The sequence below is a fragment of the Pan troglodytes genome, chromosome 5, assembly GCF_028858775.2.
Source record: "Pan troglodytes isolate AG18354 chromosome 5, NHGRI_mPanTro3-v2.0_pri, whole genome shotgun sequence".
Classification (NCBI taxonomy): domain Eukaryota; kingdom Metazoa; phylum Chordata; class Mammalia; order Primates; family Hominidae; genus Pan; species Pan troglodytes.
Genome location: NC_072403.2, coordinates 147,331,018 through 147,353,705, shown reverse-complemented (window position 1 = coordinate 147,353,705; position 22,688 = coordinate 147,331,018). Strand labels below are relative to the sequence as shown.

The following is a 22,688-nucleotide window of genomic DNA, read 5'->3' as shown; positions in this document are numbered from 1 at the left end:
GATTGCTGCTCTGAAATAGCATGTGCTTTTTCTGGTGGTACTAGTGCACAATATGGTAGGGAATAGTGACGTGGAGGGTGAAACATTGCTTATTGGTATATGCGCTCCCCTCAGATGGAGTGGTTTATATTGGGCAAAAGCAAAAAGAACCCTGGAAACAGTTGTCTGCAGAGATGTTTTATGCTCAGAGAAGAACCTCATATTGTCTCTTAGTATTAAAGAACTGGGAGTTGTGAGCCATGAACAAAATGCAATTTAGACCAAGGTTTAAATTAAATGGATAATCAGAATAGGCAGAGGCTATGTCCATTTACCTAAGGTCCAGTTTAAATGTTGAGGGGCACATAAGTGTGAGGTGACTAAGCATAATTTATCCAGCCTCTCTTTGCAAACACCAGCACTGAATAGGCTTCTTTTCTTTCAGAAATAAGTACACTAGGAACAAATATTTAGGAAGATATTTCGCAGCTCAAAAGAACAGGAATATTTCTAGAGGACTTAGAGGAGAACAAAATATTTTTGACATGATTAACTTTAGGAAGTAAAAGAGGAATAGCTGCTTTCATTTGCTAAATACCTGAATGCTTTCTATCTTTAGGCACTCTTCTAAACACTTTATATATATTTAGTCGTTTCATACAAACGACGAAATTACAGGGTTTTATTTCTGTACAGGAGAAAACTACATCAGAAGTTAAGTAACTTGCTGAAAGTTACATAGTAAATGGTAGAACCAGGATTCAAACACTGAGAGTGGGAGTGCAGAATCCACTGCCTTAACCACAACCCAATATTACCTATTTTAATGCAATTTGAAAAGATAGGACTTCTTCTTGAAAGAAGAACAGGGAATCCTATGTACAGAACAGGCTGAGATGAGAAATGGAGCAGTCTGAAATAAAATTAAGCGAGGAAAAAAGTCAAAATGGGGATTCATAATAATGGCAGGTTCATCTTATGTTCCAGTTATATATAAGGCACAATAATAAGAGTTTTACAAATATTATTTCTAAATCTCATGTTAATCATGCAAGATAGATATTGGGACTCTTTTTTTGCACATGAGAAATTTTATAAACAGACATGTTAGGTGATTTCCTTAAGTCATTTAGTCTAAAATAGGATAAGTGGGATTTAAGACCACAGTCTCTGCAATTTTAAAGTTCATGTTCTTCAGTTGCTTCCTTAAAACTATATCTCAGGCCTAAAATGATGGAATTGACACTACGGAAAAATCTAATCAGTGAAGTGGGAGACAAATTCGAGGTGGGAAGAAATGACCAAAACTAAAATGAAAGAAATAAATGATGAGGACATAGAAAGATATTTGACCCACAGATAAGTATTCCCAGACAGTACTAGTGGAGCAGAAACAATAATGAGCATGATGAAGAAACCTTCCTGAGATTTCTGAAGAGATGAGTCATCCTGCATTCCAGGCAAAATTTATGAGATGAGAACTATATCTAGAAAATTCTTTTGTTTGTATCTTAAGAGTCAAATAAATATTACAGACACCTAAACAGAAAAACATATAGTACATTTGAGACTTCTCTGTAAAAACACTAAATCCAAAAGACAATGGAGAAATATTTAGAGCACTGAGAGAACAATTGTAGCCTGAGGAATCTGGTCACCTAAGTTGTCAGTCATTTGTGATGGTAGTTGTAAACATATGTGCATTATTAGAGAAATATCAGTGTTCCCTCCCTGGAAAAAAAAAAAGATTTAAGATTTATTAAAGATGTAGTACCATTTCTAGATATGAATCAAAGTTAAGAATTTAAGAATAGAACATCTTAAGATCTTAGAGGAAGGGATGAAGAGAAGTTGGTTAAGGAGTACAAAAATATAGTTAGAAGGAATAAGTTCTAGTAGTCAGTATTACAGTAGGGAAATTACAGTTAATAATTTATTGTATATTTCAAAATAGCCAGAAGAGAAGATTTATGTTCCCAACATAAAAGATAAATGCTTGGAGTAATGGGTATCTCAGATGCTCTGATTTGATTATTATACACTGTATATGGTGTCAGAATATCACATGTACCCCCAAAATATGTACAACTATTATGTATCAGTTAAAAATTTTTTTAATGGGAAATTTATGATCTGAAAATACCATTGGATGAACTTTGAAATCAGTTAAATATGTAGAACTTTCTTAATTATTATATATGTCCAGAATAATTCCTGAAGATTTTACATTAGATGTATGTATATGATAATGTGAGAGAACAGAACCAAATTGTTTTCAAAGATTGAGCAAAGCATCCTAGCTTAGGAAGAAAAAGTCACGTAACCATTACTCTTGTCCCTAGCGTATAGTTAAAAGTTATTATTTCATCCTAGAGTTTGAAATAAATAAAACAAGTGATATATATATAAAATAGATTATTACACTTTCTAAGTTGTCAGAGTTAAAAAAATTGAGTTTTTTTAAAAGAATGTAATGAAATAAGAAATTTAAGAGCAAACTCAGTCATGACAATAAATGTAAATAGTTTAAGCTTCGTATTTTAAAAAGTGGGTTCAAAAATAGACTTTTAAAATATCAGGACCAGGCATGGTAGCTCATGCCTGTAATCCCAACACTCTGGAAATCCAAGGTGGGAGAATTGCTTGAGTGCAGGAGTTCAAGACTAGCCTGGGCAACATAATAAGATCCCGTCTCTCAAAAAATAAAAACTTACCTGGGCATGGTGGCATGCACCTGTAGTCCTAGCTACTCGGGAGGCTGAGGTGGGAGGATTGCTTGAGCCTGGGAAGTCGAGGCTGCAGTGAGCCATAATCATGCCATTGCATTCCAACCAGAGTGATAGAGGGAGATCCTATCTCAAAAATAATACTAATAATAAATAAAATATCAGGTATTTTACTTGCAAGATTCACACATTAAACAAAATGACATAAAGTTTAAAAGTAAAATTGTGCAAAAATATAGACAGTTGTCTATGTTTTTCTTCCTGAAAAGAAACTTATAGCTGTCTCATTTATGAATGTGCGTTAAGAGAACAAAAAACCCTATATAAATATATGAACACATTGAAATTAATCTTGTTAAAAGAATAATCTATCTCAGCCAGATAGTTCCCCCCAAGAACTCAAGAATAGCTTAATAATTGGATATCAGTCAATATTAAGATGTTAGTGCAAATAAATTGAATAAAACTATATAATATAAAAATAAGGAAAAAAGCTATCATATTTTAATTGGAAATAGGATAGTAATGGATTTTTTAGAACATTTTGGTGTTCATGTGTGTGAAAACCATACATGTGAGCAACAAACCTAGAGCATGCTGTGGGGTTCTAGGAAAATTCAAATCCACAATATACATGGTATATTATGTATGATTTCGATAGTTTTCCATGGGTCCCTTTGGAAAGGGAGACACCTAGCCTACAGGTTCTTCCTTTAAAATCAGGACCTGCAAGGGAAGATGTCTTTTCATCATAACTGTTTAGTAATCTTGAAGTAAATATGTTAAGGCATGAAGCATAAAGATATGATAGCTTTTTTTCAATAGGTATTTGTCCATATTTGTTGCATAGCAGGCACCATAATAAGTGCTTTACATGTATTAACTCATCTAATTCTCACATGCATCCTATAAAATCAGTATAAACTGAAGAACTGAGGCACAGAGGTTAAGAAATGTACCCAGGATCATATAACTAATAATAGTGAATCCAGGTCCTACTGATTCTATGGTGATGTGCCTGCCTTGGCCTCCCAAAATGCTAGGACTACAGGTGTGAGCCATAACAGGCTCCCTGTTATGCCAGTGTGTAGTGTACAGTGTGGGCAAATAATGTGACACTTAGTGAGGAGAACAAATGATCATTATTGATGGTTTGAATGCTAATATTAGAAAACCTATGTGAATCAACCTATGTGAAGAAAATAAGTATACAAAATTAAAGATTATAGCTAGAAACAATAAGAAAATATTGGAGAAAAATACAAAAATTAACAGATAGATATCACCTACATAGAAACTACAAAAGTCCTGAAAGATCTTAAAAGTAAATTTTCCAAAAGTACAGATTCAAATAGAAAAAATTTATTAGTAGATATTACACATAGTTTGCACTTTATATATACCAGTTGTTTCCAGATTAATTTTTAGGTTTAATCCAATTGTAATAGTTTCCAGTGGATGATTTCTTTAGTTGCAAAATTAGGCTAAAGTTAATGCAGAAAAATACAAAAGGAAGATTAACTGAAATATTTAAATATTTAAAACAAAAGGCCAGGCACAGTGGCTCACACTTGTAGTCCTAGCATTTTAAGAGGCCAAGGCAGGCAGATCACTTGAGGCCAGCAGTTCAAGACCAGCCTGGCCAACATGTTGAAACCTAGTCTCTACTAAAAATACAAAAAATTAGCCAGGCATGATGTTGTGTACCTGTAATCCCAGCTACTTGAGTGGCTGAGGCATGAGAATTGCTTGAACCCGGGAGGTGGAGGTTTCAGTGAGCCTAGATCATGCCACCTCACTCCAGCCTGGGCTACAAGAGCGAAACTCTCTCAAAAAAAAAAAGAAAGAAATTGTAAATATAATTAATAAATATTATTGTTAGGTTGCTTTAGCTTTTGAGGGAAGGAATTTTATCTCACAAACTAAAAATTACATTTCAGATAACTAACAAACTTAAATGTAAAAATCTAATAGGCAGATATTTCCATAAGAAATTAAAAATGGCTGGCTGGTTTAACATTCCAGTGTGGAAAGATACTCTGTTCTTAAAAGGGATAAAAGACCTCCCAAATAAAGACAGCATTTTCTGCCTGCACACAGAAGACTCAATAAGTATTTGTTGAATGAATGAATAAATCTAATGTATACGTTTTTTTTTTTGGTCAAAAACCAACTCACTGAGAAAAATATGTAATATTTTTATAGTCATAGCATTAATAGTCTTACATACAGCTAGTGATAATAATTGCTAATACTTATTGAGCAACTACATAATGTGGAATAAGAAGGACCTTCTGAGTATTTTATAATTATCCTATAATCCTTGGAATAAAATTATGAGTAAGTTTCATCCCTTTTGTTAACTTGTAAAGAAGTTGCATAAATTGATGTCATAAATATTAAGATAACAGCTAAGTGAGCAAAAGGAATGAAAAAATAAAACCAGATACAAGAGAAAATAACATTGACTAATAAAATGTAGTAATATTTTAAAAGAGATTCAGATTGGAATACCAAGATATTTTTGCTTATCAAAAAAGTATTTAAAAGTTTATTAGTAGTAAGGTAGCGAGCAAGGCTTTTTGGTAGGATGCTGGTAGAAAGGTAACAGTACAACATGTGACATGGTTTGGCTGTGTCCCCACCCAAATCTCATCTTGAATTGTAACTCCCACAATTCCCATGTGTCATGGGAGGAACTCAGTGGGAGGTAATTGAATCGTGGGAGCAGGTCTTTCCCATGCTGTTCTCATCATAGTGAATAAGTCTCACAAGATCTGATGGTTTTAAAAATGGGAGTTTCCCTGCACAAGCTCTCTCTTTGTCTGCCACCATCCATGTAAGATGTGACTTGCTCCACCTTGCCTTCCACCATGATTGTGAGGCCACAGCCATGTGGAACTTTAAGTCCATTAAACCTCTTTCATTTGTAAATTGCCCAGTCTCAGTTATGTCTTTATCAGCGGTGTGAAAATGGACTAATACACTGTCTTTGAAGTGGTTCAGGTTTTTCCAGCAGTATTCAATAGCCTGGTTATAATTATGGAAGTAAAGTTCACTAAATTTGAACAGTGCCTGCAGTTTTACCAGACAAGTGTATGGATAGGAAGTACATGAAAATGGCAGGTGATGATTGAAGTGATGGATTGTGGAATCAAAGCATCAGGAATTAGATAAGAGGGGCTTGATAAATAAAGAGAATATACTGGGCTCAGAGCATAATAAACCGCTTATTATTTTACACTGCTAAGTCTGGAGTGGTTTGATACTCAGCAATAGTAACTGGAACAAATAAATATAAATTGTTAAGAGTAAGCACTCAAATTGTAGCTATAATTATTTATGAAGTTGCGTATACATTCTTTTAAAAGGGGATAGTTGAGCCAAAATTTCCTCACTTTTATTGTGTATACCGTATTATCTTGATTTTATCCTCTCTCACTTTATTTTTATAATAGTTCTTTTGTAGAGGTGATAGCTTCTTCATCTTATGAATTACATTCTCTCAAACTTTTTGTTTTGTGCAGTGAATTGATTTTAAAAGGGTAGAAAATCTTCATGGTTTCCTAGGTATTAATAATATCTTTCATGTGTTCATTCACCTATATAAGTGCTGGCCTGGATTTAGCTTATAAATCTGTAATTACCTTGGCTGTGTCAAAAACAAGTTTAGAACCCCAATGTTTTCAGGGGGTAACTAAATTTAAAAAGCCTTAAATGGGCTGGGTGTGGTGGCTCACGCTTGTAATCCCAGCACTTTGGGAGGCCAAGGTGGGCTGATCACGAAGTCAGGAGTTCAAGACCAGCCTGGCCAACATAGTGAAACCCCGTCTCTACTAAAAATACAAAAAAATAAATTAGCCAGGTGTGGTGGCAGGCAGCTGTAGTCCCAGCTACTTGGGAGGCCGAGGCAGGAGAATCACTTGAAGCCGGGAGGTGGAGGTTGCAGTGAGCTGAGATCTCACCATTGCACTCCAGCTCAGGTGACAGAGTGAGACTCTGTCTCAAAAAAAAAAAAAAAAAAAAAAAAAGCCTTAAATGGATTATACTGGTTGAAGAAATTTAACTGTATCCCAGAGCAAAGCCCAGCAGTATTTAAAGGATTCCCAACAAAATCCAGCCACCAACAATATAAAGTTGATAATGTCAGATATTCAGTCAAATCTACCAGGCATTTAAAAAAAGAAAGATAACACGACCCATTACCAAAAGATAAGTCAATCAATAGAAACAGACTCTAGGAGAGGAATAGGAAAACATAAAAAAGATGTAAAAGAAAGAAATAGAACATATTTTCAAAGACCAAATTATACTTCTACAGATTAAAAAAATAAAAGTATTCAAAATTTTAAATTGACTGTATGCAATTAGCATACTGGACAGTGCATTAAAATGATCAGTAAATGTCAAGAAATAACAATATAAATTACTCAAATCAAACAAACAAAAAAAAGCAGTGGTGGGCTGGCATGGCCTGTCCAGGTTTATAAGAGCTAGTTGTTAAATATTAGGGAATTTTGTAAACTGGTTGTTAAACCATTAGTAACTTGAAATTGGCTATTTATGTGAATACTTACATCATGGAAGTTGGTAAACACTAGACTAGGCTTTTTGTTTATACTGCCCTATTCTTACTGGAGAGTTTAACAGCATACTACTAAAAAAGGCCTTTGGAATAGGAATTGGAGAGGAGGAGGAAGAGAACACCAATGACCTATAGGACAATATTAGGCATTTTAACTTACGTGTACTTGAAACCTGAGGAGTGGGGACAGAATACATTGGAAGAAATAATGACTAAAAACTTTGTAGACTGTGTGGAAACAATACACCCACAGATCAGAGAAGCTCAACAGGTCATAAACGAAGAAATATGAAAAAATCATACTACTGTTTCTGAAAATGAAGGATAAATTGGAAATCTTAAAAGTAGCCAAAGAAAATAAAGACATTTTATATAGGAGAATAATGACAGCAGACTTCTCATCAGAAACTATTCTAGCTAAAAGACAATGGAACAATATTTTAAAATACTGAATGAAAAAAAAATTGTCAACCTAAAATTCTCGGTCCTCAAAAAGTTATTATTTCGCCTTCATTTTTGCAAGATATGTCTCCTTGCAAAAATGAAGGCGAAATAAAAACTTTTTGAGGTGTACAAAAGCTGAAAGAATTTGTCAGTAAACCTGTAGTATAAAAAAGTGTTAAAAAAAAAAAAAAGGACAACAATACCAAGTGGAAATTTTGATTTACAAAAAAGAAGAGCACAACAAATAGTAAACGTGATATAGAAGGATTTTTCTCTTACTAAAAAATCTCTTTAAAATATGTTTTATAAAAGCAAGAATAATTAGGTTTTTTTAATAGGATTTATAATAAACGTTGAGTGTCCCTAATCTGAAATCCAAAATGGTCAAGAATCCAAAACATTTTGAGCATGAATATGCTCAAAGGAAATGGTCATTTGAGCATTTTGGATTTTGAATTTTAAATTAGGGATGTTGAACCAGTAAATATAATGCAGATATACAAAATCCAAAGAAATCTGAAACACTTTTTGTCTCAAGCATTTTGTGTAAGGGATATTCAACCTTTATTTGTAGAAGTAAATGATTTAACAACTGTCTTAGTTTTCTGTTGCTTATAACAGAATGCCAGAAACATAATTTATAAAGAAAAGGAATTTATTTCTTACGGGTTTTAAGGCTAAGAAGTCCAAGGTCAAGGATTCACATCTGATGAGAGCCTTTTTGCTGGTGAGGACTCTACAGTCCCAAGGCAGTGCAGAGCATCATATGCCAAGGGGGCTGAATGTGTTAGCTCAAGTCTGCCTCTTATAAAGCCACCAGCCCCACCGTTATGATGATCTAATCCAGCCGTCCCCAACCTTTTTGGCACCAGGGGCCAGTTTTGTGGAAGACAATTTTTCCATGGAGTGGGCCAGGGGGGATGGTTTCAGGATGAAAGTGTTCCATCTCAGATCATCAGGTATTAGTTAGATTCTCATAAGGAACGTGCAACCTAGGTCTCTTGCATGAGTCGTTTGTAATAGGGTTGTTGCTCCTATGAGAATCTAATGCTGCTGCTGGTCTGACAGGAGGTGGAGCTCAGCCAATAATGCTCTCACCCACCGCTCACTTCCTGCTGTGCGGCCTGATTTGTAAAAGGCCATGGACCAGTACTGGTCTGAGGCCTGGGGCATGAGGACCCCTGCCCTAATCTGTTAGCCCATTAATCCATAAATTGGTTAACCCATTGATGGATTAATCTGCTCACGAGGGCAAAGTCCTCATTACTCAATCACCACTAAAAGGCCCCAACTTTCAATACTGCCAAATTAAGGACTAAATTTTAACATGAGTTTGAGAGGACAAATGTTCAGACTGTAAGACCCACATAGCACAAAGTATGGGAGGAAATAAATAGAAGTATACTTTTGTGAGTTTCTTTCTTCTTTTTTTTTTTTTAAGACAGGGTCTTGCTCTGTCACTCAGGCTGGAGTGCAGTGGTGAGAGCACAGCTCACTGCAGCCTTGACCTCCTGGGCTTAAGCAATTCTCCCACCTCCACGCCCTCAGTAGCTTGGACTACAGGTGCACACCACCACATCTGGCTAATTTTTGTTTTTTTCTGTAGAGACAGGGTCTCACTGTATTGCCCAGGCTGGTCTTGAACTTCTGGGTCCATGTGATCCTCCTGCCTTGTGTTCCCAAAGTGCTGCGATTACAGGCGTAAGCCACCACGCCTGGCTGAATTTCTTAAAATGCATGTGAAGTGGCATTATTTAATGGTAGAAAATTGTATTAGTCTGCTCTCACTGCTATAAAGAGCTAACTGAGAGTGGGTAATTTATGAAGAAAAGAGATTTAGTCACCTCACAGTTCAGCACGCTGTATTGGAGGGGCATGGCTGGGGAGGCTTCCAGACACTACAATAATGGTGGAATGGGAAGCAGGCACAGTCTTCACATGGCCAGAGCTGGAGAGAGAGTGAGCAAAGGGAGAAGTGCTACACACTTTCAAACAACAGGATCTCAGGAGAACTCATGAGAACAGCAAGAGGGAAGTTGACACCTATGATTCAGTCACCTCCCACCTGGTGCCTCTTTCAACATGTGGTAATTCATCATGAGATTTGGGTAGATACACAGAGCCAAACCATATCATTCCACCCCTGGCCCCTCCCAAATCTCATGTCCTTCTCACATTTCAAAACACAATCATGCTGTCTCAACAGTTCCCCAAGTCTTAACTTATTTCAACATGAACCCAAAATTCCACAGTCCAAAATCTCATCTGACACAAGGCAAGTCTCTTCCATCTATGAGCCTGTAAAATAAAAAAAAGTTAGTTATTTCCAAGATACAATGTGGGGACAGGGATTGGGTAAATGCTCCCATTCCAAAAGTGAGAGATTGCCCAAAACAAAGGGGCTATAGGCCCCATGCAAGTCCAGAACCCAGCAGGGCAGTCATTAAATTTTAAAGCTCCAAAATAATCTCCTTTGACTCCATGTCTCACATCTAGACGACCCTGACTCAAGGGGGAGGCTCCCAAGGCCTTGGGCAGCTCTACCCTGTGGCTCTGCAGGGTACAGCCCCTGCAGCTGCTTTCACTGGCTGGCATTGAGTGCCTGTGGCTTTTCTGGGTGCATGGTGCAAACTATCTAGATCTACAATTCTGAGGTCTGGAGGACAGTGGCCCTCTTCTCACAGATCTACTAGGCAGTGCCCCAGTGGAGACTGTGTAGGGGCTGTAACCCCTCATTTCTCTTCTGCACTGCCCTAGTAGAGGTTCTCCATGAGGGTTCCACCCCTGCAGTGGACTTCTACCTGGACATCCAAGCATTTCTATACATCCTCTGTAATCTAGGCAGAGGTTTCTAAACCTCAACTCTTGCCTTCTGCACACCCACAGGCTCAATACCACACGGAAGCTGCCAAGACTTGGGGCTTTCACCCTCTAAATTAATAGCCTGAGCTGTATTTTGGCCTCTTTTAGCCACAGCTGGAGCCAGAGCAGCTGGGACACAGGGCCCCATGTCTCAAGGCTGCACAGAGCAGCGAGGCCCTGGGCCTGGCCCATGAAACCATTTTTTCCTCCTAGGCTTCCAGGCCTGTGATAGGAAGGGCTGCTGTGGAGGTCTCTGAAATGAACTGGAGGCATTTTCCCCATTGTCTGTGCTATTAACATTTGGCTTTTCTTTATTTGTGCACATTTCTGCAGCCTAGAATTCCTCCTCAGAAAACTGGTTTTTCTTTTTAACCTCTTGATCAGGCTGCAAATTTTCCAAACTTTCGTGCTCTGCTTCCCTTTTAAATATAAATTCCTCCTTCAAGTCATTTCTTTCTTTATGCAAATGAGCATAGTTTTTTAGCAGCAACTAGGCCACATCTGAACACTTTGCTGCTTATACATTTCTTTCACCAGATACCCTAAATCATCTCTCTCAGGTTCAGTGCTCCGCATATCTCTAGAGCAGGGGCACAGTGCCACCAGTCTCTGCTAAAGTATAGCAAGAGTGGCCTTTACTCCAGTTCCCAATAAGTTCTTCATCTCCATCTGAGACCTCGTCAGCCTGGCCATCTCTGTTCATATCAGTATCTGCATTTTGGTCATAACCATTCAACAAGTCTCTATGAAGTTCCAAACCTTCCTGTCTTCTTCTGAGCCCTTCAAACTGTTCCAACTTTTGCCTGTTACCCAGTTCCAAAGTCACTTCCACATTTTCAGGTATCTTTATAGCAATGCCCCACTTCTCTGGTACCAATTTTCATATTAGTCCGTTCTCACACTGCTCTAAAGAACTACCTGAGGCTCGGTGCTGTGGCTCATGCCTGTAATCCCAGCACTTTGGGAGGCCAAAGTGGGCAGATCACCTGAGGTCAGGTGTTTGAGACTAGCCTGGCCAACATGGTGAAACCCTCTCTGTACTAAAAATAAAAAAAAAAATTAGCCGGGTGTGGTGGCACATGCCTGTAGTCCCAGCTGCTCAGGAGGCTGAGGCAGGAGAACAACTTGAACCTGGGAGGCAGAGGCTGCAGTGAGCCAGGATCACACCACTGCATTCCAGCCTGGGCAACAGAGCGGAGACTGGGTAATTTATGAGAAAAGAGGTTTAATTACTCACAATTCAACAGGCTATACAGGAGGCATAGCTGGGGAGATCTCAGGAAATTTATATTCATGGTGGAAGGTGAAGGGGAAGCGGGCATGGACTTCACATGGCCAGAGCAGGAGAGAGAGAGAGAGTGCGAAGGAGGACGTGCTACACACTTTCAAACAATCAGATCTTGCAAGAACTCCATCACGAGAACAGCAAGGGGATATCCGTCCCCATGATTCAGTCACCTCCCACCAGGCCCCTCCTTCAACACATGGAAATTACAATTCAACATGAGATTTAGGTGGAGACACAGAGCCAAACCATATCAACAATGAGAAGCTAAATATGTGTATTATAAAACCTAGAGTCTTCATAAATTTGTTTTAAAAGGATAGCTAAAAAGCCAATAATGATATAATGGAATCACAAAAATCTGTTGAGAAAGATAGTTGGAAAAGAGGGCAAAGAGGGCCGGGCATGGTGGCTCACGCCTGTAATCCCAGCACTTTGGGAGGCCGAGGCGAGTGGATCACGAGGTCAGGAGATAGAGACCATCCTGGCTAACACGGTGAAACCCCGTCTCTACTAAAAATACAAAAAATTAGCCAGGCGTGGTGTTGGGCGCCTGTAGTCCCAGCTACTCCGGAGGCTGAGGCAGGAGAATGGCATGAACCCGGGAGGTGGAGCTTGGAGTGAGCTGAGATCACACCACTGCACTCCAGCCTGGGTGACAGAGCGAGACTCTGTCTCAAAAAAAAAAGAAAAAAAAAGAGGACAAAGAGACAAAAAACAAATAGGACAAACAGAAAGGAAATAATAGAATAGTATATTTAAACTCAGCAATATCAAGAATAATTTAAATGTGGATGGTCCAAGTGAAAAGTAGAAAGTGTCAGATTGGCAAATAAGACCCAACTATATGTTGACTATAAGAAACTTGCTTTCAATATAAGGGCATAGGTAGGTTAATATTTAAAGAATGGAAGCATATATCATGCTAACACTAGTAAAAAGAAAACTGGAGTTGTTATATTGATATCAAAGAAAGTATATTTTACAATAAAGAATATTGCCAAAGATGAAAAGGAATCTTTTTAATGATAAACGTGTCAGTATCAAGGATATAACTGACTGTGTATGAAACTCATAACAAAGCTTCAAAATATGCAAAGCAAAAACCTATAGAAATGAAATGAGAAATAGATAAATCAGCAATTACAGTTAGATATGTTAGTATCCTCTCTCAGAAATTGATATAACAAGTAGTCAAAAAATCAGTAAGAATGTAGATTTCAGTAACTGACAAATTTGAGTTGAGTTTTATGGGAACATTGTACCCAACAAACACAGAATACTCATTGTTTTCTAGTGCATATGGAATATTCACCGAGACAGACATCATTCTGGCCCATAAAACAAGTCTACATAGCTTTATTTTATATATAAAAATTAAATAAAAATTTTAAATGTAAAAGAAAATTTTAAAATAATACAAAATGTTTTCTTAGGCCACAACAGCATCAAATTAGAAATAGTTAACCAAAAGTTATCTGCAGTATCACCAAATATTTGGAAGTTCAATAAGACCCCAGATCAATGTATTGAAGAAGAAAACACAAAAGAATTAGAACATATTTTGAACTAACTAAAAATGAAATTACAGCATATCAAAATTTATGGATTGCTGCTGAAGCATTACTTAGAAGGAAACTTGTAGCATTACATTAAAAATGAGGAATGGTCTGAGATCCATCATTGAAGCTTTCACCTTAAAAAAGTGTGAAGAACAAATTAGACAAAATAAACACAGGATAGAAATAAGAAGAGTATAAATCAGTAAAATAGAAAACCTTCAGTAAATCCAAATGCAATTTTTTAAAAGAGTAATAAAATTGGTTATCATATGTGTTGGGGGTTTCCATGGCCACCCCCAGGCTTGATAATTCACTAGAGAGACTCACAGGACTCAAAAGCTGTTATACCCACACCATTTATTACTGCAAAAGGATACAGATTAAAATCAGCAAAGGGAAAAGGTGCATGGGACACAGCCCAGGAGAAACCAGGTGCAAGCTTTCAGGTGCACCCCCCAGTAGAGTTGCAAGGGACTCACTTAATTCCTCCAACAACATGTGACAAAATGTGCAATGTGTTGCCACCCAGGGAAGCTCAACCCAAGCCTTGATGTTCATGGTTTTGTGTAGAGGGCTATGTGGGCTTTGTGTAGAGGCAGAGCATTCAGTGCCTATGTCACCGACCTCAGCTGCTCAGACTCCAAACCCCCAAAGCAAAAACACATGTTCACCATAAATCACATTGCTAACATAAGCTTTCTGGCAAAACTGTTACAGTGTGGCCCAAGGCTTCAGGCATTTAGAAACACTCTTATCAAGCACAACATTTCAAGGACTGGTCCTAAAAATATGCCCTTCTTGGGATTTGCAGCTTTTTAGCAACCCAGGCTCATGAGTTAACTGTTTTCTGTACTACCTGTAACCAGGCTGATTGGGAAACAAGGAAAGAAGACGCAAATTGCCGATATCAGGATTGTAAGAGGGTATTCACTTTAGATGCTACAGACCTTAAAAGGATAATAAGAGTATTATGAGTAACTTTATGACAATAAATTTAGCAGTTTAGATGAAATGTGTAAATTACATGAAGGGCACAAACTACTGAAGCTCACTCAAAAAGAAATAGATAACTCGAACATTATGTATCTTTTAAAAAAACGGAATCTGTAGTTAAAAATCTTTTGTCAAAGGAAACTACTCCCAGGTGGCTTCATTAGTAACTTTTCTCAAACATTTGCTGAAAGAATAATGCCAATTCTATACAGACTCTTCCAGACTGTAAAATAAGAGGTGATCCTTGTCCACTCCTTTTTGTGGGCAATAATTACACAGCTGCCAAAACCAGACAAAGATTGCAAGAAAAATACATACCAAAATCCTTTTAAATATAGATGGCAAACATCTTCAACAAAATATTAGAAAATCAATCTTATAAAAAGGATAATACCCCATGTCTAGCTGGAGTTTATGTCAGGAATATACTGTCAGTTCAGTGTTAGAAAAACCATCCAATGTAATTCACCATATCCAAAGATTGAATTAGAAAACCATGAGATCATCTCAATAAATGGAGAAAAAAGACTTGACAACATTTATTACTCATTCTTAAACCAGCAATAGATGAGACTTGTCTAAGGTAATGAGTTATCTCAAGGGATTTTTCACAGTCAGTTACAGATTGAACTCCTTGTTCTACTCATACTCTCAGTACTGCATTTGACTAGTCTAAAAAAAAAAAAGAATAGACAGTAACTTCCTCAGCCTAATAAAGGGCATCTAAGAAATCTGCAGCTAGCATCATGCTTAATGGCACAAAACTGAATGCTTTTGCTCTAAGCTGAGGATGTGTCAGTCACTGTGTGTATTCACAGTTGTATTGGAGACCCTGACGAATGCGGTAATGCAATTTTTACAGGCATACAGATTGTAAAGGAAGAAGTAAACTGTGTATTCACAAATGACATAATCGTCTATGTTAATATCCCAAAAAAATCTACAAAAAAAGTGCTACTAGAAGTTACAGGTGGTTCTTATGATGGGATTATGTCCTTTTTAAACGGAAAGTATCGTAAGTTGAAAATATATTTAATACGCCTAAACAACCAAGCATCAGAGCTTGGCCTAGCCTACCTTAAGTGTGCTCAGAACATTTACATTAGCCTACAGTTGTGCAAAATTAATACCAAGCCCATTTTGTAATAAAGTGTTGAATATCTCACATAATTTATTAGATACTGTACTGAAAGTGAATAACAGAATAATTGTATAGATACTTGGAAGTATGGTTTCTACTGAATGTGTGTTTATGCACCATCATAAAATAAAAAAAATCGTACGTTGAACCGTCATAAATAGAACCATTGTGATTCAGGGACCGTCTGTATTAGGGAGCTTAGCAGAATATATGGTCAATATGTAAAAACCAATTGTATTTCTATACCAGTAATGAATCACTTGAAATTAAATTTTAAAATAATTTATAATAGAAAAAATGTGTAGCATTCAGGGATAAATTTATCAAAAATGTGCAAGAGCTGTACACTGAACCCCTCAAAGTGCTGAATATAAAGACCTAAGTAAATAGATATTCGTGTTCATGGATCAGAAGAATCAACATTGTCAAATGTCCGTGCTCTGACAAATGATCTGTTGACTTAAATTCAATCCTAATCAATGCCAGGAGACTTTTTTTTCTTTAAAATCTAAATGAGAAATAGACAAATCAGCAATTACAGTTAGATATGTCAGTATCCTCTCTCAGAAATTAATAGAAGAAGTAGTCAAAAAACCAGAAATTTATTGGGAACTGTAAACAACAGACCTAGAATAGCCAAAACAATTTTGAAAAAGAACAAAGTTGGAATTACACTTTCTGATTCAAAACTCATTATAAAGCAATAGTGATGAATACAATCTGGAATTGTCATAAAGATAGGCATATAAATCAGTAGAGCAGAATAGGGTATAGAAATAGATTCAAATATATATGTTCAATTGACTCTTAACAAAGTTGCCAAGGTAATTCACTAAAGGCAAGGATAATCTTTTCAACAAATGGTCCTGGAACAATCAGATATTCATATATAATAAACTTGGGATCATGTCATGTTTAAAAATTAACTAGAAGTGGATCAAAGACATATTTAAGAGCTAAAACTGTAGAACTTATAAGAGAAACATAGGATAATTGTAACCTTGGGTTGAGCAAAGATTTCTCGGGATACAAAAACATGAACCATAAAAGAAAAAAGGGCTAAATTGGACTTTGTGAAAATTGAAAGCATTGCTACAAAAATGAAAATATTTTATAGCTATAGGTTTAGATAAAATATTTTTAAATCACTATCTGATAAAATGTTGTATCTAGAATATTTTAAGAGCTCTTACAGCTCACTGATATGAAAACAAACAGCCTAATTAAAAAGGGCAAAAGATTTGGACACTTAACGAAAGGACAGCTATAGATAGCAAATAGACACATGTGAAGAGTCTTGCTGTCATAGTAATTAGGAAAATGCAGTTTAAAACAATACTGAGGTACTATTGCACACCTAATACAACAGCTACAAAACAAAAATTGACAGTATTAAGTGCAAACAAGGATGGTAAGTAACTGGAACTCTCTTAGAAATTGCTGATAAAAATGCGAAATAGTACAGCCAGTTTGAGAAGCTGTTTGGCAATTGTTTAATAAGTTAAATATCTGTTTACCATGTAGCACAGCAATTCCACTTCTGGGTATTTACCCAACAGAAATGAAAACATATCTAATACTAGCACAAAACTGGAAATAATTCACATCTATTAATTGGTGTATGGAGAAACAAAATGTGGCATATAACTGTACAATGGAATACTACTCCACAAAAAAGGAATAAACGGCTATGAATAAAGCAACATGGATGAATCCTAAAAGCTTTGTGCTGAATGAAGGAAACCAGACACAAAAGGCTATAGATGGTATAATTTCATTTATGTGAAAGTCTAGACAAGGCAAAGCTGTTGTGATACCAGATCAGTGGTTGAGTAGGGTCAGAGCATGGAGGGAAGGCATTGACTGTGTAACAGGACATGTAGAATGATGGAAATGTTCAATGTCATGATTATGGTGGTGGTCACATGACTGCATACATTTGCCAAAATTCATTTAATTATACAATTAAAATTGGCAAATTTTATTGATGTAAGCTATATCTTAATAAAGCTGATTTTAATAGCAGATAAACCAAAGCAAAAAAAACCTGAATCATTTAAAGAGGTAAAAAATTGGCAAAGGTATAATAGGAACATGAATGAACAAATGTATTTGGGACGTTTCAAAATTCAAACATAATTTGATCCATGAAACTGCTGAATTCCACAAAGGAGACTTTTTTTAAAAAAATAGTACAGTACAACTAGAAGTTAACAAAAGTTTATAATTTACAAACTACTTGGGAATTTATCCCATAAAGCTGTTAGAGGGAAAAAGGAAATCAAAACCACAAAATCAGGCTATTTAAAAAGTAATGAAAATGTCAGTATAATGCTATGAAAGGTAGAGATGCTACTGAAGATACTCTGGAAACTTCATTCACTGCTGTATTTAAAAAACAGAACTAAAGAAAAAGACAAATTAATAATAAAGTCATAAAATTAATGTTATTAGTGCAAAGGCTGACAGATCAGTGGTAAATAAACAAAAAACAGCCTTTTCTGATTAGTTTGCCTGGAGTTTCAATTTTAAAATTTTTTCCTTGAGACCATAAATCTTTCTTCTCTTTCTAATTCTTGATTAGCTCTTTTTCTAATTATTTCCTTCAGGAGTATCCTCACAATTTGTGTATATTGTTGCTACATTATTGGTACTCACTGAAAAAGTAGAAACAAAAATTTGCATATGCCCCATTTTAACATAATGGAAATTCAAGGTTATTGAGGTATGAATAAAAGTCATAAAAAACAAAAAGAAGATTCTGAAACAAATAGCAATTTTTTCAAATGTTATTTTATGTTCCAGGATACATGTGTAGGACTTGCAAGTTTGTTACATAGGTAACAAACCTCTCCACCCATCACCTAGGTATTAAGCCACACATGCATTAGCTATTTATCCTGATGCTCTCCCTCCCCCAAACTCCCTGACAGGCCCCAGTGTTTGTTGTTCCTCTCCCTGTGTCCATGTGTTCTCGGTGTTCAGCTCCCACGTACAAGTGATAACGTGCAGTGTTTGGTTTTCTGTTCCTGCGTTTTATCCATGTCCCTGCAAAGGACGTGATCTTGTTCCTTTTTATGGCTGCCTAGTATTCATTGGTATATATGAACCACATTTTCTTTATCCAGTCTATCATTGATGGGCATTTGGGTTGATTCCATGTCTTTGCTATTGTGAGTAGTGCTGCAGTGAACATACGCATGCATGTATCTTTATAATAGAATGACATATATTCCTTTGGGTATATACCCAGTAATTGGATTGCTTGGTCAAATAGCAATTCTGGTTCTAGGTCTTTGTGGAATCGCCACAGTGTCTTCCACAATGGTTGAACTAATTTACATTCCCACCAACAGTGTAAAAGCTTTCCTATTTCTCCATAGCTTCACCAGCATCTGTTGTTTCTTGACTTTTTAATAATTGCCATTCTGACTGGTGTGAGATGGTATCTCATTGTGGTTTTGATTTGCATTCTCTAACCATCAGTGATGTTGACCTTTTTATCATGTTTGTTGGCCCCATAAATGTCTTCTTTTAAGAAGTGTGTGTTCATATCCTTTGCCCACTTTTTTGTGGGGTCGTTTAGTTTTTTTCTCACAAATTTGTTTAAGTTCCTTATAGATTCTGGATATTAGACCTTTGTCAAATGGATAGATTACAAAAATTTTCTCCCATTCTGTAGGTTGTCTGTTCATTCTGATGACAGTTTCTTTTGCTGTGCAGAAGCTCTGTAGTTTAATTAGATCCTGTTTGTCAATTTTTGTTTTTATTGCAGTTGCTGTTGACATTTTTGTTATGAAATCTTTGCCTGTGCCTATGTCCTGAATGGTATTGCCTAGATTTTCTTCTAGGGTTTTCATAGTTTTGGGTTTTACATTTAAGTGTTTAAGTTATCTTGAGTTAATTTTTGTATAAGGTATAAGGAAGGGGTCCAGTTTCAATTTTCTGCATATGGCTAGACAGTTTTCCCAGCACCATTTATTAAATAGGGAATCCTTTCCCTATTGGTTGTTTTTGTCAGGTTTGTCAAATACAGGATGGTTGATGTGTAGTCTTATTTCTGAGATCTTATTTCTGTTCCATTGGTCTGTATGTCTGTTTTTGTTCCCGTACCATGCTGTTTTGGTTACTCCAGTATAGTTCGAAGTCAGGTAGTGTGATGCCTCCAGCTTTGTTCTTTTTGTTTAGGATTGTCTTGGCTATACAGGCTCTTTTTTTGTTCCATATGAATTTTAAAGTAGTTTTTTCTAATTCTGTGAAGAATGTCAATGGTAGTTTAATAAGAATAACATAGAATTTATAAATTACTTTGGGCAGTATGACTGTGGATTTGTCATAAATGGCTCTTATTTTGAGGTATGTTCCATAAGTACCTTGTTTATTGAGAGTTTTTAACATGAAGCAATGTTGAATTTTATTGAAGGCCTTTCCTGTGTCTATTCAGATAATCATATGGTTTTTGTCTTTAGTTCTGTTCATGTGATGAATTATGTTTATTGATTTGCGTATGTTGAACCAGCCTTGCATCCCGTGGATGAAGCCGACTTGATGGTGGTGGATAAGCTTTTTGATGTGCTGCTGGATTTGGTTGCAAGTATTTTATTGAGGATATTTGCATCAGTGTTCGTCAGGGATATTGGCCTTAACTGTTTTTTCTTTCTTTGTTGCGTCTCTGCCAGGTTTTGGTATCCGGATGATGCTGGCCTCATAAAATGAGTTAGGAAGTAGTCCCTCCTTTTCAATTATTTGGAATAGTTTCAGTAGAAATGGTTCCAGTTCTGTTGTGTACCTCTGGTAGAATTCAGCTGTAAATCCATCTGGTCCTGGGCTTTTTTTGCTTGTTTGTTTCTAGGCTGTTTATTACTGCCTCAATTTCAGAACTTGTTATTAGTCTCTTCAGGGATTCAACTTCTTCCTGCTTCAGTCTTGGGAGGGTGTATGTGTCCAGCAATTTATCCATCTTTTCTAGATTTTCTAGTTTATTTGCATAGAGTTGTTTATAGTATTCTCTGATGGTTGTCTGCATTTCTGTGGGGTCGATGGGGATATCCCCTTTATCATTTTTTATTGTGTCTATTTGATTCTTCTCTTAAGTGATTCTTGTGCCTCAGCCTCCCACGTAGCTGAGATTACAGGTGTGCACCGTCACGCCTGGCTAATTTTTGTATTTTTGATAGAGATAGGGCTTCACCATGTTGGCCAGGCTGATCTCGAACTCCTGACCTCATGTAATCCGCCTGCCTCGGCCTCCCAAACTGTTGGGATTACAGGCATGAGCCACCATGCCCAGCCTCATTGATTTTTTGAAGGGTTTTTTGTGTCTCTGTATCCTTTATTTCTGCTCTGATCTTGGTTATTTCTTGTCTTCTGCTAGCTTTGGGTTTTGTGTGTGTGTATTTTCTGGGGGTTTTTTTCCTTATTTATTTATTTTTACTGTTTTAAATTAAATATTGCTTCTAAAACAGAACATGTGAAAATAATTAGATTTGATTAGTGAATTTTTTTGGAGGCTGTGGCGCCATAATTTACCCTCAAAGAACAGATAGAATTTGGAAATATATTTTAGGTGAGCAAAAGAGTCTTAGAGTTGGTAAAATCTTAGATATGTATTGGGATACTAGTTCTTTCAGCATTTTTTAAATCACCTTTTTATATACATTGGATATTTTTTAACTACTTTTAAAATATGGGGAGTTTCAAAGATCAAACTCCAGTATGTATTGTTAAGTTTATTCATTTCTGGCACATTTCTTTATTTTGATTTTAGATTCATCTTGTAGCACCGAATGTTAACATGTAAGGTGCATACATTACAATGTGACATTCTGCATGACAAAATGAATCCAAAGTGTTAATCCAAAATGTTAATCTGAAGTTACATTCAGAGATTATTAATGAAATTCTGGAAGCATAAATTATGAGAGTACTCATCAAATGCTCTAAGATAGTATCACTATGTCCAGGTAAAAAAACTAAATAATCTTCCCAATAATTCCACATAGTTGAACATTAATTATTGGTTTTTCTTGATACAACTAATCTACGCTTAGCTGAAACTTTATTATGTCTTCCTTTTTAGCCTGACACTATTAGAAGCAATCTTCACTATATGAAAGAAACTACAAGTGATGATGTAAGTACTGCTAACACTAACAGCCTGAAGAAGAGCATGAGAGTCACTAAAAACAAATTGAGGAATACACAGTCAGCAATGGTTTTTGTCCATTCTGTTTTTCAACACATCAGTTAAACTTTTATTTCTATCATTCAGAATTTTATTTTAATATCAGCAGTTGGGTTTTCTTGCTCCAGTATGCTTTTGCATTTCTTTATTAATATTAACTATACTTTTTAAAAATTCTTACATATGATATGCATTTTCCTTTGGTGTTCATTTATTTATTGTATTTGATTTGGTGGCTTTCCTTCATTGTGCTACCTTCCTTTGGTGTTTGTTAATTTTCAGTTGTCAAGCCATCTTTACATTTGAGAATCTCTCTTCTCTTCCTTGTTAGTTGTTTTTAACATGGTCTGCCTCTGCAGTCTATGGGAATTATACCTACCTGAAGCATACTGCCCTTTCTCTCTTTGCTGGGATGCTTAATCCCATGGGTGAAAGTCAACACAAATGGAGGTGGGAAACAGAGCTGTTCATCCCAGCTCCTCGATTGGTCATCCTCTAGTTTATCTCCTCCTCCTCTTCCTTGTATTACTTGACTCTTATCCTTGTTTATTTTTTTCTATTAAAAATATATCTCATTTTAAATAATTTTAATTGGGGAAGGAGGTACAAGATTGTGCTTAGTCTGTCATTGGATTTAACTTAATATGTAATATTTAGCAGCATTTTAGTGATACACTTAGATTTACTGCAGGGTGATCTTAGAGCTGTAGACTTTTGCTTTTAGAGTGTAATTATGAAGCAAAATAAATGACCCATGTATATTTCCTATTGGGTAACCTGAAATGTCACATTCAGTGGCTCTTTTAGCAATTTCTCAAATATCTATTAGAGTGTAGATCATGAGGAAAATATGTATGAGGAAAATAGCATTTGAGATTTGAGCAATTAATTCACTTCTTATAGGTCCTTAAGTACTTTTTTCCCATG

The 22,688-nt window shown here is 36.2% G+C and overlaps 1 protein-coding gene across 32 annotated transcripts in view; it reads left to right on the top strand.

The window, feature by feature from the left end:
* The window catches only part of AHI1 (Abelson helper integration site 1), a 217,531-nt gene that overhangs the window by 8,135 nt on the left and 186,708 nt on the right, over positions 1-22,688 (top strand). For 27 of the 32 annotated variants that reach the window (XR_010157779.1, XR_010157782.1, XR_010157781.1 and 24 more), the window contains one exon: positions 21,657-21,710. The exons of the other annotated variants lie outside the window; for them this stretch is intronic. Coding sequence is in view for 21 of the 27 variants with exons in the window: in XM_054686934.2 (XP_054542909.1) it covers positions 21,657-21,710 (54 nt within the window). In the remaining 6 variants the exon portion in view is untranslated. The remainder of the gene's footprint in view (positions 1-21,656; positions 21,711-22,688) is intronic. 32 annotated transcript variants of the gene reach the window in all.